The sequence below is a fragment of the Bubalus kerabau genome, chromosome 8 (genome assembly GCF_029407905.1).
Source record: "Bubalus kerabau isolate K-KA32 ecotype Philippines breed swamp buffalo chromosome 8, PCC_UOA_SB_1v2, whole genome shotgun sequence".
In the NCBI taxonomy this organism is placed as follows: Eukaryota; Metazoa; Chordata; class Mammalia; order Artiodactyla; family Bovidae; genus Bubalus; species Bubalus kerabau.
The window spans coordinates 72,208,378-72,222,907 of record NC_073631.1 but is presented as its reverse complement, the minus strand read 5'-3'; the positions used below and the strand labels follow the sequence as shown (position 1 = coordinate 72,222,907).

The 14,530-nt window shown below is 49.1% G+C and overlaps 2 protein-coding genes and 1 long non-coding RNA gene across 7 annotated transcripts; 1 reads left to right on the top strand and 2 right to left on the bottom strand.

Annotated features, from left to right (window-relative positions):
* Positions 1 to 1,763: 1,763 nt before the first annotated feature.
* On the bottom strand, positions 1,764 to 6,159 carry HOXA1 (homeobox A1). Of its 2 annotated transcripts, none has more exons than XM_055590541.1 (3): positions 5,856 to 6,159; positions 4,372 to 5,077; positions 1,764 to 3,891 (listed from the first exon to the last, which is right to left on the bottom strand). In XM_055590541.1, exons 2-3 carry the CDS (start codon positions 5,015 to 5,017, stop codon positions 3,536 to 3,538), a joined length of 1,002 nt encoding a protein of 333 aa, XP_055446516.1. In that variant the 5' UTR covers positions 5,018 to 5,077; positions 5,856 to 6,159; the 3' UTR covers positions 1,764 to 3,535. The 2 variants fall into 2 exon arrangements, with proteins under 2 accessions (XP_055446516.1, XP_055446517.1); XM_055590542.1 differs by lacking the exon at positions 5,856 to 6,159 and having other exon boundaries at positions 3,755 to 3,891; positions 4,372 to 4,466; positions 4,670 to 5,296.
* On the top strand, positions 3,713 to 8,960 carry LOC129659316 (uncharacterized). Of its 4 annotated transcripts, none has more exons than XR_008717959.1 (3): positions 3,713 to 3,842; positions 5,269 to 5,492; positions 8,824 to 8,960. It is a non-coding gene; the product is annotated as an uncharacterized LOC129659316 (long non-coding RNA). The 4 variants fall into 4 exon arrangements; XR_008717958.1 differs by having other exon boundaries at positions 3,791 to 3,913; XR_008717961.1 differs by lacking the exon at positions 3,713 to 3,842 and adding an exon at positions 4,398 to 4,412.
* Positions 8,961 to 9,101: 141 nt separating this feature from the next.
* Positions 9,102 to 11,532, bottom strand: HOXA2 (homeobox A2). The gene is made up of 2 exons (XM_055590540.1): positions 11,154 to 11,532; positions 9,102 to 10,518 (listed from the first exon to the last, which is right to left on the bottom strand). The coding sequence occupies exons 1-2, from the start codon at positions 11,530 to 11,532 to the stop codon at positions 9,779 to 9,781; spliced, it is 1,119 nt and encodes a 372-aa protein (XP_055446515.1). The 3' UTR covers positions 9,102 to 9,778.
* Between the last annotated feature and the right edge of the window lie 2,998 nt (positions 11,533 to 14,530).

Genomic DNA, 14,530 nt, shown 5'->3' with positions numbered 1-14,530 from the left:
TGGAACTATAATTGTTGCCTTTAGCGGAGAGCTCAGATAAACCGCTGGGACTCATTCTAAAGTGACCCATCATTGCATTCATCTCTTCTTGAACTTTCAGTGAACCTGAGATTAAACAGGGGTGAGCAGCTAAGCAGTTTGTTGTTAGCAGCCTTTTCAACAACCCTTTCAGACTGAGTAAATATTGATCGGTTTGAATCTGATTGCCCCAGAGGAAAACACCAGGGCATCTGAATGGCCTCCAAAAGTAAACTTTCAAAGGTGAAACCGAGAACAGACTTCAGAGTCACAGCCCAATTTCAACTCAGTCCCATTTGAGAACACCCTGAATTTCTGGAGTACTTTGAATGAAGGTGAGAGAAGAGAGGAAAAGCATTTGAGAAGTGGAATTTTATACTGCGATTAGCCCAAGTCCCTAATTGAGACTCTTGTCCTTTTACAATTTATCAGTAAAATGTTATTTTCTATGTTCTATCCTCTGTCATTTCAGTTACCATGGCTGTCATTTTTTCAAGGAGCTAACTGTGCTCTTCAGAGACCTAAACAGAAAAAGAGAGACCTTGAAATAAGATGTGTTAAGCGCCTTTGATTTAATCGATAGGTACAACTAAAAAGATACAAATGTTTTCCTCGTTGAAAGGTATATTAATGCTTCCTAAATGCATTGCTTGTTAACTGATTTATTCCATGACCTAGAGAAAGCTTGGGATGTTTTGCCATAATTCATTGTTCTCCTCTCAGCTACATTAAAACAACCCAGCACCTTGAAGATTGGAATCTCTGGGATTCCAGTGGGTCGGCTCTGCTTTTAGATATTGAAATCTCGGCAGTGGCATGCAAATGACACTTTAACACATTAAAGTATTTCAAAACCAGCCATCTGTTTTGCTGTGTGGTCTTATACTAATAAACAAAAGATACTGTATATGGCCAGGCGGGAAATGAAAGAAACAGTTGACTGACTTTGAAGTTCTCTTCCATCCACTTGAGTCTTTTAGAAGCAAGCCCAAAACCCAGGAGTGGGGTGGGGGCGGGGGCGGGGGTGGGGCTGGGGGGGGCGCCGGGTATCGGGTGCTCTTGATATGGCCGCGGCAACCACGCCTGCAGAGTCCAGGCTTGCTCCCTTTGACAGGGAACTACAGGAAATCTCAAGGATGCTCTAGGAGGCCTGCAAATTATAAGCTTTTGTAGGAGTTCTCCCCTCCCACCCTGAACCCCAACCCATCCTTTGTAAAACACCCTTCGGAAAGGAAGGAAGTCATATGTCTGTATTTGTTTGTGATGCTGTAAAATTTCTGCTCTGCTCTTCGGGCTAAATTACAGCCTCCAAAACTGTGTGAAAGTAAAGGGAACGTGGTAACAGGTCTGGGAGCAGGGTCACTTAGAACTCTTTGCTGGCTTCCTCTATTTGAGAGCAGCAGATACAAGTGTTGGTCAGAAGCAACTTGAATATTGATCAACTTCAGGGCAGCTTCCACAAATTCACCTGGAAGAACCTGTTGAACCTAGAGAAAAAAATTTTTTTTTCTGGGTTATATGGCATGAAATTAGAGCAGTAGACCCTTTAAAGGCTGTGAAATCAAAGCTGAATCTGATGGGAATGAGATGTGTAACCCAGAAGGAATTGGGAGCTGGGGTTTAAAAAGTGACAGGAAGGAGTGGATATTGACAGGAGGAACTGGAAGAGGGATGGGGGTTTTGCTCAGTACAGACCACACTGAGTTTAAACAGTGGAATATTTTGGCACACTGACAACCCAAAAAGAAGGAAGAGGGGTGGGGTGGGGACCTCATCCACAAACAGCTTTATACTGGAGCTAATTAAATGTGAATCTCTTGGTTCACTGATGTGAGGAAAGACTGACTGAAGAGTTTCAGCTTTTGAAGGAGATTCTGTTTATATATATGTCAACATTGAGTTGGAGGTGAAAAGGTTAGCACTTGACCCAGGAAGTATCCATGTTTGTTTCAAAAATAGATCTGCTTCATAAATTTCTTCACCATTCATTTTTTTTTCCATGATGAACTTTGATTATAATATAGCAACTGCTGGAAGTATCCATGTTTGTTTCAAAAATAGATCTGCTTCATAAATTTCTTCACCATTTTTTTTTCCATGATGAACTTTGATTATAATACAGCAACTGCTGCTCTTTTAGAGAAAACCAACCTATTCCATAGACAGTGTTAGGTGCAATTACACTCATAGGGGAAGCTTCAGCTACATGATGAAAAGCTTTTACTTTTTTTTCCTCAAGAAAAGGCCCACCTCTTTGAAAATACACACCACGCTTCTCCCCTTCCCCACATGAAATGAGCCAACTTTGGAGAAACCAGCAAATTGTAGCCATGCTGAAGCATATCTGAAACTTGAATATATTTATTACAGACATCTTAAGACCCGTAAACTCTGCTCTGGATCACACCACCCCGGGATCCCAGAGCTGCTCATGATTGTACAGGAAATGGGAAATATCACAAAAGAATAACTGATAGAACTCAGTGTGGTACTTCAGGAACACCAAAACATTGTGCGACATGCAAAAGACTATTCACGAATCACACAAAATACACATTCATTGTGCCATCCATCACATTAACAATTGAGCTGAAAATACATCATATCCAGCTAAGATAACTGTGGAAGGAAGCAGCTGGTTTGAATAATACTTTTAGGTCCCAGATAATCCAGCACAAATTTTAAATAGAGTGTGGCCAGAGAAACAAGAAAGGGGTGGGGATGGGGAGAGATTTAGCCCAGGAAGCAAGGTTTCTGACCCTTGTATTTTGCAGGCCTTCTTAACTCACTGAAAGAAACTAAGACTACCCTCTGAGGCATCTGATTGATTTTAAGTGAGAACTTTTATTCTTTAACCTATAATCACATACAAAGTTGTACCACCTTTGAGAGTTTGCCCACCCTGTTTTAATCTAAACATTAATCTAAACATTTCTAGAAAATCTGTATAAAGATAAATCTTTCAGGACAAAGTATTTACAACCAGCAAACTCACACACATGGAATTAAATTAAATTAAGGGATGAATTAATTGTGTAAACACGCTCATAGAGAATCTCTTCTTCATGAGCTCTTGGACTCTCCTCTCTCTCCAGCCTACTTTCAGGGCAAAGTAGGAGAGAACTGTAAATATACAGATAGATAAAAGATGAGAGGCCTCCCTCTGATATATTTCTGCTGGCAAAGGAGACTATTTTCCAAAGGGCATCTGAAAGGAGCAGTAGGTTCAGTCGAAATCTCCTTAAAGTAGGGGTGTTAGGGGCCATCAGAAAATTAATGCTGGCACTCAAGCTGCATTAGGGAGCTAACACCCTTTTCCCCCTCCCCCCAACCCCCATCAAGTCTCTCATCTAGAATTCTCTGGAAACACATTATCCCCAGCCAGGAGTTCCCCAGATAGGATCAGAAAGGAAGAGAGAGATTGTAAATGGAAAGGAAGATAAGCTAAGAATGTGCTTTGGGTAAGAAGTCCCAGCCTGAGGAGTAGCCCTGGCTGCTGAGTGGGGCTGGGGCAGCCTCAGTGGGAGGTAGGTAGAGTGTCTGAGGTAGAAGAACCCGGGGAAGGAACACAGGGCGAGGAGCTGGACTTCTCTGAGGATTCCTCAGCCTTCTCCTCACTTCCCGTCGGAGTGGCTGGAGAGATGGGCAAGAGACCCTCCTTCTCTCGCTTCTTCTGCTTCATTCGGCGGTTCTGGAACCAGATCTTCACCTGGGTCTCATTGAGCTGCAGGGAGGCGGCAATTTCCACCCTTCGGGCGCGTGTCAAGTACTTGTTAAAGTGAAACTCCTTCTCCAGCTCCGTCAGCTGCTTAGTGGTGAAGTTGGTGCGTACCGCATTGGGCTGACCCACGTAGCCATACTCTCCAATTTTCCCTGGGGGCAATGAGAGGAAAAGGTAAAAATGTTTATAATCATATCAGATTCCCTACATGCTTCAGAGCAACCTTCAGGTAAAGGGGGGAATCAAGACTTTCTCAACCTAATCCGGGCTTGGGAGGGTGAGTGATGAGGTGTAAAGTGTTGATCTGAAGTCAACCATTAGCATGGTCAGACCGTGATTAATGGAGCCTGGAGATATTAACAGAATGCCCTCCACACACACACACACACACACACAACCTACCCACTTCCTACTTCCTAAACCTCTAAAATTCAGCCCCTTTGGAAACACAACAGTCCCAGATGCTCCTCTGCCCCCAAAGCACCTGGACAATCTCTCCACACCCTATAACAGAAGTGGGAGGCCAGAACTTTTCTTAAGAAAAAAAAAAAATGATTAATTTTCCTTGGAAACTAAGCATACCAGCTCCTTCCAGAATCATAAAGGAGCATTCATGGAATGGCAAGACTGACCTGTTTTGGGAGGATTTCTTTTGACTTTCATCCAGTCAAAGGTCTGTGCTGGAGAAGAGGTCTCTGACGCAGGGGAGCGACAGGCTTCTTGGTGGCTGGCGTGGAGAGGGGACAAGGAGTTATTATACGTGGCCAGGGCCAGGCTCTGGTGCTCTTGTCCATATGAGTGGTGAATGTACTGAGGCGAGCCCACCGCGCCCCCGGCATAACCCTGGTGGTGGTGGTGATGCTGGACCATGGGAGATGAGAGGTTTCCAGAGTAAACAGCGGGAGCGCACGAGGGGTACCCACCACTTACTTCTGCTTCCTGATTTAACGCGTAGGGGCTGTAAGGCGCGCCGAAGTTCTGCGCGCCGTAGCTTGGACCACAACTCGAGTGGGAGTAGGACACTCCCAGGTTCCCAGAAGTCTGATAGGTGGTCGGCTGGGGGTGGTGATGGTGGTGGTGGTGGTGGGGCGGGCTGATCTGCACCCCCCTGCCCACTAGGAAGCGGTCGTCGCTGCCACAGCTGTTAGCACTGACCGCGCACGACTGGAAAGTTGTAATTCCGTGGTCGGAGGGGTAGGCTCGCGCTGAGCAGGTCCCCGAGTCGCCACCGCTGAGGATGGGGTATTCCAGGAAGGAGCTCATTCTTGCATTGTCCATCTGTCACTGAGTGACCGGGTCCTGCGAAGTCCTGGGTGACCGTGCCAACTTTCTCACTTCCTCCATGGGGCCCGAGAAGAAAAATGATATGAATGTACAGTGCGCAAGAGGGGGGGGCGGGAGGGCGGAGGGCGCTACGGGAGGGGCACGTGATTCTATCAGCCAATGGCGGAGCCTCCTGAGAAAGTTTGTTGGCTCCTGCAGTGATGGATCACCGTTTCAGTGGCATTTAAATCCCCGGCGCTCCTCAGTCTAGGTGACGCGCAGTCGCCCCCCCAGGCAGCCTGGGCGGCAGCAGCAGCTGCAGCGGCCGCAGGGGCAGAAGCGGAGCGCTAAGGCGAAGGGGAGCAGAGGCTGCTTTCTGCGCGCGCCGACTCCGATCGCCCTCCCCACCTCCCCGGGAGGCGGGGGCTGGAAGGCATCCCCCGTCACCGCCCCCCTCTCCACCGCGCCCAGAAAGATGAATTGGCAAAAGGTGAGAAGCACGAAGGGCTCCGCGATCTCTCGGGCTGGGAATCAGTGGGGAGGAGGAGCTCGCTGGGCCGCCACTAGCACACTGGCCGAGCCCGGAAAGCCAGGAACTGAAAGGGTCGCTTTCCGGGCTCTTTCCCTTCCGTCCCTTCTATGGTGCCTTGAGAAGGGCCGAGAACGGTGGCATAGGACATGGTTAGGCCACCAGGTCTCTAAAGTCGGGATGGAGAGGGAAGTACGCAGAGGGCTGGTTCGGAGGAACCCGAGTGGGCGTGGAGGGAATGAGGGCAAGAAAGAAAACTTCCCTTCCTCAAGGAGAGTCCTGAAGCCTCCTTTCCTCCCGCCCCCCCTTTCCCCCCGCCCACACCTCCCCATCCTTTGGCTGTTAGTGTGGCAACCGGGAGCTTCTGTAATTCGACGCCTGGGAGAGGGGGTGAGCCTTGGGAGCTAGGCTTGCTGGCCAAGGCTGGGGGTGGCCCGGCTCTTCGCCCTCCCTCTCTCCTCGCTCTCCGCCCCTTTCTCCTCCCCACTTAGCTTTGCTCCGGGAGCCCTACGGGGAGCAACTCCGCCGCTGGATTTTGAGGGGTAGGAGGAGGGGGAAGAGAGATGACGATAGCGGACGTGGCCAGCGTGGGGGCCGGGCCCTGCGCTGCAGGCCATCTGCCGGCTCCCTACGAACCAGGAGCCTGCAGGCTCCCACCCGGGCCTCAAAGGGTGAGACCACAGCTCTGGCGAAGTACGATGAACTCCTCTTCCCCACCCCCGCAAAGTTTCTTGTTTTCTGGAGGGGGACGTTAGAAGTGGTAGAGCTTCTTTTATCTACACCCCCCCCCATTCAAGTGGGGGTGGGAGCTGGCAGGTGGGAGGGGCGGGGGACAGATGGCTGATGGTGGACGGGACATTCTCTTCTTCCTCAGCAACACCTCCTCCCTTTTGTAACTGACTGTGTAGTTCCTTGTGTAAACCTGCAAGTCTACCCCTAGAGAGACACGTGCAAATCTGAGCGTCATCCCAGGACAGCGTTCCTGTTCTCCACCACCTTCCTCTTACCCCGATGCCCACGGGGTCGTTAATTGCTCTTTACTATTAGGCCTCGTGTCAGCCTTTGGCTTGTAGAGAGAAAAGGCCGAAAAGAGGCGAAGAATTGATGCATTCTTAGGTAAAAGAAGTCCAGACATCATACAAGAATTTTGCAGCCAATGCTATACAAATATTACTCTGACCATGTTCACCACATGGGGATCCAACGGATCAAATTTATCTGATCGTGTGTGGCTTTGGGGTTCCCACTCCCCTCCAGCTTTCCCTCTCCGGTTAAAAGAAGGAAATTTTGCTTGAGGCAGGCACATTTCAGAGGCGTTAGCCTTTCAGGTTTCTGTGTTCTGTTCTCCACCTATACAAGTTCCCTCCTAATCTGTCTCTTCAAGAGGGAAAACGGACAGACATTTGACTGTGGATTCCTTCAGAAGCAAAGGCGCATTTTTTCCTAAACATTTCCTTTTGAAAGGTATTTTCCTGTGACCTGTGACCTATCCCCAATCATAGTTAAGAGGGTGGCCCGAAAAGGTCACTCCTGCCCCCCCCCCCATTTCAGCACCTGGAGAACCTCATCCTGGAGAAGGGAAAAGGCAAGGAGGCCCTCCTGGAGGTGGCTTCCTTGGGAGTGCCAGGCGTCCAGCCAGGGGGGAGAGAAGGGGCTCTTGGGGGGAAGGAGACAGGACATTAGGGGGTCCAGGCTGGCTTTGCGGACGACCTGCTCTTCCAGCCAAAGCTCGTCGGTAGGTTCTGGCCCTTGCCTCACTCCTGTCCCTTTGTTGGCTTCCTCGGCCCGGGTCTGCACGACCCCCTCCGCCGCAGGGCTCACACCACAAAGTAACCCCAGTCTGCAACCTCTCTCCTTCCTCTGCTAGTTCTGGGCCTCTGAGCTCCTCTCTCTCCACCTCTCTTCCTCCCTCCGGGCTTCTTTTCCCGGCCTTCGTGGGTGGAATGTTTTTCTTGGGATCACACATAAGCTTTCGCTCGCACACAAGTCCGCTGCACAGCGGCGGGCTACCGACCCGCCTCCGCGCACCGCTCCGGGCAGGCAGGCTCCCGCGGCTGAGCCGACTCCGCCCAAGCTGGTCGCCCAGAGCGCCGCTCTCCCCGTGCGGCTCACAAAGGCAGCCTCCTCTGGCCTCGAGCCCGGGGGCTTCCGTAGCGCGGTTCCTTCCCCACCCCCACGAAATCCCAGGGCTCATTCCGCCAGGTAGGAGACCCGAGGTCCGTGGGGCAAGTAGGCCAGCACCCCACGACTCGAGCCAAAATCTCTTAAACCGCCCGTGAAGACTGGATGAAAGGCGAGCCCGGTCCCTTGCAAGCCGCCTGTTGGGCTCAAAGCGCCTTTCATGGCTGTACTAGAAAGGGAAGGAGCGAGGAAGAGACAAAACGCCGCCGAGGCCCGGAGCTGTTCAAGGCATCCGCAGCTCAGCCAAGCTGCTGTTGTTTTAAAAGAGCAATAAAAATGAATTATGACTAAACGCCTTCTAACTTAATGCTTTCGGACGGGGATCCCCGGCAAATACGTAAGAGGATTTTTATTTGTGCATGTGTTCCTGCAATTGATCTCTTTGATGACATTCTCATTCATAGAAAGCGTTTGATTTATGAGTGGAGGATGAATCGCAAACAGCAGCGGCTTAGCCCTGGCCACGGCCCGGCCGCCTGCTCCGCTCCGCTCCGCGCCGAGGGCAGGAGACCTACCCGGGTCCTCACTCGCCTCCGCCGCTGCCAGGATTTAGGGGGCAAAAGGTGGGGGAGGTAGGCAGTAAATCCGTGGAGAAAGATCGCGATTTCCTCATAACTTCCAATCCTTTGCTGTTAAGAGCCGGGTTCTTAAATCAACCCACCCCCCACACATGTTGCTTACACTCTGCGTTTTCTCACGGTAAGTAGCCATCAGAACAGAGTTCAGTAAGGGAAAAATAAACATGGGGAGACATAAGAAGGGAGAAAAAAAAAAAAAAAAACAGGACAACCCAGCAACATCCCTAGATCACATTTTATTGATATTTCATTTAAAGTGCTTTTTCTCTTTCTCTAGAAACTGGGTTAATCTATAACCTGGGGTGTAGAAACACTCCACTTTAAATCTCATCTTGCTAACTTGACTTCAAAGCTTTAATGATCCATTATTTGCCATGTAAACAGATTTAAGAATGAAATATTGATTTTTCTGACCCTGGGGAAAAAAAAGAATCCTAGAATGACTGAACCAGAGGATTGGAAAGAAGCCTTTCTGAAGTGCATTTTCCAGCTAGTAACCATTGTTTTGTTTTATTTTTGTTTTTCTGTTTTAGACCTGTTTGCCTGGACCCATCAACAGCTGGGAGACTAATCAACCACACTGAAAATGTTTTGGAATTTGTGGGGGAGGGGGTTGGGATGTAGATATTTGAAACAAACATGTATAAATAAATGAATTGTTGATAACTTAGTTATTGACCTGGAGACTGGTAGCTTGTTAAAGAAACTCCATGTTCCTCCTTCCTGGAGTTGGAGGTTTCTGTAGGCACTTTATTTCTCCACTTTCAAAAGCTTGGGCTTGGCCCAACTCAGGCTGCCCAATCCTGTTTCTATTGCCTATTTAAATCTATGGCTTGAACCTCTACGTTGAAAACCTAATCCATTCCCTTAAAAAAAAACAAAAAGCAAAACACACTTCTCAGAAGCCCTAACCCTTTTCTGGCTTTCCTTATTGTTGCTGTTTCTGTCTGTTGAAGACTTTGAACATGCCCATTCAATAAATATATTAAAATTGGAAAAGAAAGTGGATTGTGAGCAGAATTTTATTTACCAAGTTAGACTAAAAGAGGAAAAAGAAACTGTTATGAGCCTTGAGAAAGGGGAGGGGGGGGGGAATAAGAAAGCTACTTATAGCAAAGGAGAATTTATTCTACCAAAAATACGCATGACAATGCACCCTAACGTAATACAAAAATAAAAAGAAAGTGAAGATACAATTATATGATCACTTTCTTGCAGGCCTCATATATTGCTTTCAGGAAATCACATAGAGGGTTGTTGGATTAGATTTAAAACAACTAAAACTCCAAAATAGTCTGGAGAAAAGATGATTCTGAAACTGGATCAAGGGAATCACTCAACAGAAAAATCTTCCAACATTTAAAAGAGGGAGAGGGTAAGTCAAGAAGAAAATAAAATAAAAATTAAAATAAAGGAAGGCAAAACCACCTGGTAAAAGGGGTCTTTTTTTTTTTTTTTTTTGTGATGCTTTGTTTTGCTTTAATGTTTTTAGTAATTCAGATGCTGCAAGTCAATTGTGGTGAGTGTGTCTGTAAAAAAGTCAAAGCTGTCAGCTGAAATATCTACTGGACTGTCGAGGGAACCCGGCAAACTGGGCGAGACTGCATCTGAAAGCTGCAGGCAGGAATCTGTGGAAAAAACATTAAAGTCCTGCAAAGAGGGGACCTCGAGGGCCTCGGGACTGTCATTGTTTAGGCCAGAGCCACAGTTCTGGCCCATTGTTGACAAGCAGTTAGGAACAGTGGGTGACTGGTGCTGAAAATGTTTCAGATTTTTCTCATTGCTGGTTAAAGGCGAAACTGGGAAACTTTGGGAGTCGCCATTGTGTCCATTGGAAGCCTGCTGCTGAGAGAGGGCATTTTGCTGAAAAGTGTAACCTTCCCTCTCCAGAAGGGCCCCGGAGACGCTGAGGGCTTGCTCAAAGAGCGACTTCTCTTCCTCGTCCTCGTCCACTTTTTCAGAGTCTTCGAGGCTTTTAAATTTTCCTTCGCTGTTTTGGTTCTCCTTGCACTGGGTCTGCCTCTTGTGCTTCATCCTCCGGTTCTGAAACCACACTTTCACTTGTCTCTCAGTCAAGTCCAGCAGCGCTGCAATTTCCACCCTTCGGGGTCTGCAAAGGTACTTGTTGAAATGAAATTCTTTTTCCAGCTCTAAAAGCTGCGTGTTGGTGTAAGCAGTTCTCAGGCGCCGAGAGCCCCCGCCGCTGCCATCGGCGATTTCCAGGGATTCTGAGGAAAGGGAAACCAACAAGAGACACACGCACAGTTGGAGGTGGAGGGGTCCGAGCGGGGTTATTCCACTGGAGAATAAATATAGCAGAAAAGATCAACTGCAACAAAATGGCCGCCCCTGGATGCAGTAAAGCTATTGTGCTGCCCTTCCTGGGAGCCTAGCCTGGGGAGACCCCATCTCTTCCACCTCCATCAGATTCCTGCCTGTAGCTCCCCCCAACCTCTCCATCCGGGAGCAAACTTTATATTAGCCACACCACAATTTATAATTAATGCATCAGCTGCTTAGCTGAGCAAGAGCGATCTATCACTCTTCATTACTGTCAAAAAGCCAAACTCTAGGACAACTAGACAAGAGGAGGTCAGTTCCAACTCAAATAAATCATCCCACATTACACAAGTTAGGGAAAGTTCCCCCACCCCCTTCTTAAAAATATATATATGTCTCATTGTGGATCCCTTGTCTCCACATCAAACCCACTCCTGAGCCCACAGGGGAAGGGAAAGCAGCCAAGCATCTCTCCCTCTCCCCCTTCTCTCCCAGCCCACGCTCCCCTCCCCCATAACCGCTATCAGAGCAACCCAGAAGGGGAAGAGGGTCCCAGGACCTGGGGCCAAGTCTTTGGACTGACCTTTGTGGCTGAGGCAGGCAGGGCCGGTGGCGGCGGCGGCCGAGGCGGGCGGCAGCAAGGTTTTCTTGGCCGCCTTCTTCTCCTTCATCCAGGGGTACTCGGGCGGCTGCAGGGCGCCGGCGGGCACTGGGCTGCCGCGGCTGCCCGCGGGGCTCGGCTTGGGGCGGCCGCCAGCGCCGTGGCGAGGGTGACTGCCCGGGTTCAGGCTGGGAATGGTCTGCTCAAAAGGAGGAGGAATCAGTGTCGAGTGTGAAAGCGTCGAGGTCTTGATTGATGAACTTTGAAATGTATCAGCGACAGGGGGAAAAGATGTCAGGCACTCAGCGAGCGACGGCTGGCTATTGATAAAACCAATCTCTCGCTCAAATTCGTAATTCATGGCCTTCTCCTTGGAGCCCCCTCGGAGAAAAAGTTCCCTCTTCTGGAGGGGTTTGGGGGGGCAAGGCCCAGGAAAAAGGCGAGCGCAGAGGGGGAAAAAAATCTATCATAGAAGATCGCTGCTGGGGTGTTTTTTTTCTAATTCACTGATTACAGCCGTATGGGGACCGCGCTACTATTAAACTATTGAATTCATGGAGACAAGGTTGAAATTGGACCGAATTGGCTGTCACATGATTGCTTCTGCCCAATGACAATTTGGGCTTTAATCAAAAGAAGCCACTGTCTGTTTGATTGATCCAAAAAAGTCGGGAAGGAACGCCTCATTGGGGGCCAGAGAGGCTTTATTTACACTTTTTTCAGGGCAAAAATACATATATGTGGGTGTGGGTTGGGGATGCGTGGCAGTGCGTGAGGGCGAAGGTGCCTGCCTGCCTCCTGATCCACACGGAGGTGGTGTGTGCGCCTGGGAGTGTGTGTGAGTGTGCGAGTGCTGAGCCCCGCTGCAGGTCCCGCCGGCGGCCGCCCTCTGCCTCCCCCGCACACTCCGCGCATTGTTTGGGACTGTCGGGAAGACGCCTCGCACCTCACAAATCATTTAAGCACCTCAGTCTGACGCCTGCAGTCATTAACAAAGTAATCCATTAATCTTCAAAGTTTTGACACCCGAGGGCCACGCATCCCAGCCACACATGTTCTGCTAAGGCAAGAGGAAGAAGCAAAGGGAGAGGGGAGATGAGACGGAGTAAGGGGCGTCGGGGACAGAAAAAGAGAGAAGGATTATTTAGAGGGTTCCCCCCTTTTATTTCTCTTTTCCTCCTCCGCTTTTTCTAAAACCAGTTCCTGGATCTCAGAACTGATCTGCCTCTGTTTTCCTTCCCGTCTTTCCCTCTTTTCTTCTTTTTTCCCTCTTCCGTCTTCCTCCTCCCTCTCCCCTCTGTACACCTCTCCTCCCCCCACTTCCCTCAGGCTCTCACCCCCCCTCCCAAAGCCCAGCTCGTAGTCCGCGCCCCCCGGACCCCGGACCCCGGCCCATTGTTAGCCGGCTTTTCCACGACAGCTTTGCATCTGGCTCCAGCGGGAAGCGGAAAACGGGAGGCGGCTCTCCTGGCTTCCCGACCCTCCTGCGCCATCAACTTTTCAGGAGTGGCTCGAGAAAGATAGAAGCATGTGCCAAGCGAGACAACAACCCCAGATCCATGTGCCCAAATCCCTGTAGCCAGGGCGGCGGCCAGCCAAAGAAATGCCGCCCCGAGCAGGCGCGTGCGGCTCCTGGCATTCTGGGTTTCATACCCGTAGGGCTCGGGTGCGGTAAGTATTTCTGATTTCGAGGAAGTCTGTTGGAAGTTAGCAGCACGGAGGGAGAAGGAGCTCGCTTGTTCTTTTTTTCTTTTTCTTCTCCTTCCCTTCTCATCCTTGTCGCTCTGATGGGGCTTGTTGATTCAGATGCAGTGAGTTCTCCTTGGCAGCCAGAATCGTCTCCTGAACTGTCCTGCTTCTTGGCCACCAGGAATGTTTGCACTCGGGGTCTGTTGGAAACTGCACCGCGGGTGAGAGAGGGCGACCCAAGGAGGAATTATAAAGGTTCTGTTTCTCTGTTCACTGTCTTTTTTTCCAACTCGGAGACTTGAGACCGAGCGCATCTTGGACTGTGCTGGAGGGTTCAAAAGATAACACCTTTAGATACCAAACAATAACTGCAAAAATCCACCAAGGCAGAAAAAGGGAAGGAGGCTGAGAGAGCTATCTGAAGGTATCTCTTTTCCCCCTCACCGAGGATGATGATTCGCTTTTGCTTCTTTGAAATGGACCGAGTGATCAGACTCCCCTGGCCGGCAGGCATCAGTGGCAGGAAAATAAATCATTCTGATGGCCAGGGAGGGAGATTGTTGGGGGAGAAAAATCTACGTAGAAAACAAGAAAGGCTAACCAAGCCACAAGGACAGGACTCCATCTCTGAGGCTGGCATCAAAGAGGGCTTGGGTTGGAAATTAGATAGAAAGTGGCCTCCGTCATTGACTAGCCCAGAGCAATGCCTTACAGATAGAGATGCTATTTTGGAAAATGTGAGGTTTTTTTCAGTTTTCTTGCTTTTATTCCAAACAAAGCTCTGAAGGAAGTCTGGGTGCGATCAATCTTGCTCACCAAAAGCCTTGACAGCTTCTGGCCCTTAAGAACACATTTCAGCTTCGAGCTCTTTCCAAGATCAAATGTGGCCGAGCAAAGAGGAGAGCAGGAAACGCAAGTAAACAAGGAAAACTAGTCTTTTTAAAGATATTTTTGGCAGCAGAGTTAGAGGGCTGCTTTTAGGAAAGGTGCTTTGCGGACTCTGGGATGGTGACTTTTGGCATTTGCTTTTACCAGAAAATATTGAGGAGTTAAGGGGAGGGGGAGTGCGGAGAGGAAGCAACGCTGCCCCCATATCGCTGAGGCTTTGTCAGGGGCTGCGTGGGTGAGAGCTTTCTGCTCGCCTCAGCGGCCTTAATTCAAATACCATCTGGAAGAACCCCCCCCCCCGGCTTTTTTTAACCACTCAACATTGAAATCTTCCCCAAATCTATTACTGTAACTCAGGAGGTATTTTAATACGTATTTCTTTTTAATATCTAGAAAACGGGGGTTGAGATTGATATTTTTTCTCTGAAAGTCAAAATGAATGTCTTGACTGGCAAGATATGGGAAATCATATTGGAATCTCATTTTAAAAATCTGCCCTGAGGGAAGGTGGACACCTCCAAACCAGTTCTTCCTCAGCTAAAGGGTAGATTTTAGAAACTATAAATAGTAGTATCCCTGAAAGATTTTTTTCTTTCTGGATGGGTAGCTTTCTCTCTCTCTCTCTCTTCCTTCTCTTTCTCCCCTCCCCCCCCCCACTGTCCTGTATTCTCCCAGGTAATTTTACACACTTCTCTAAAATTATTACTTAACAGAAGACTCCCTTGTCTGCTCAGCCTACTGTATTCATATCTGAACAAGCAAAAGGGTGGAAGCTACAGTCC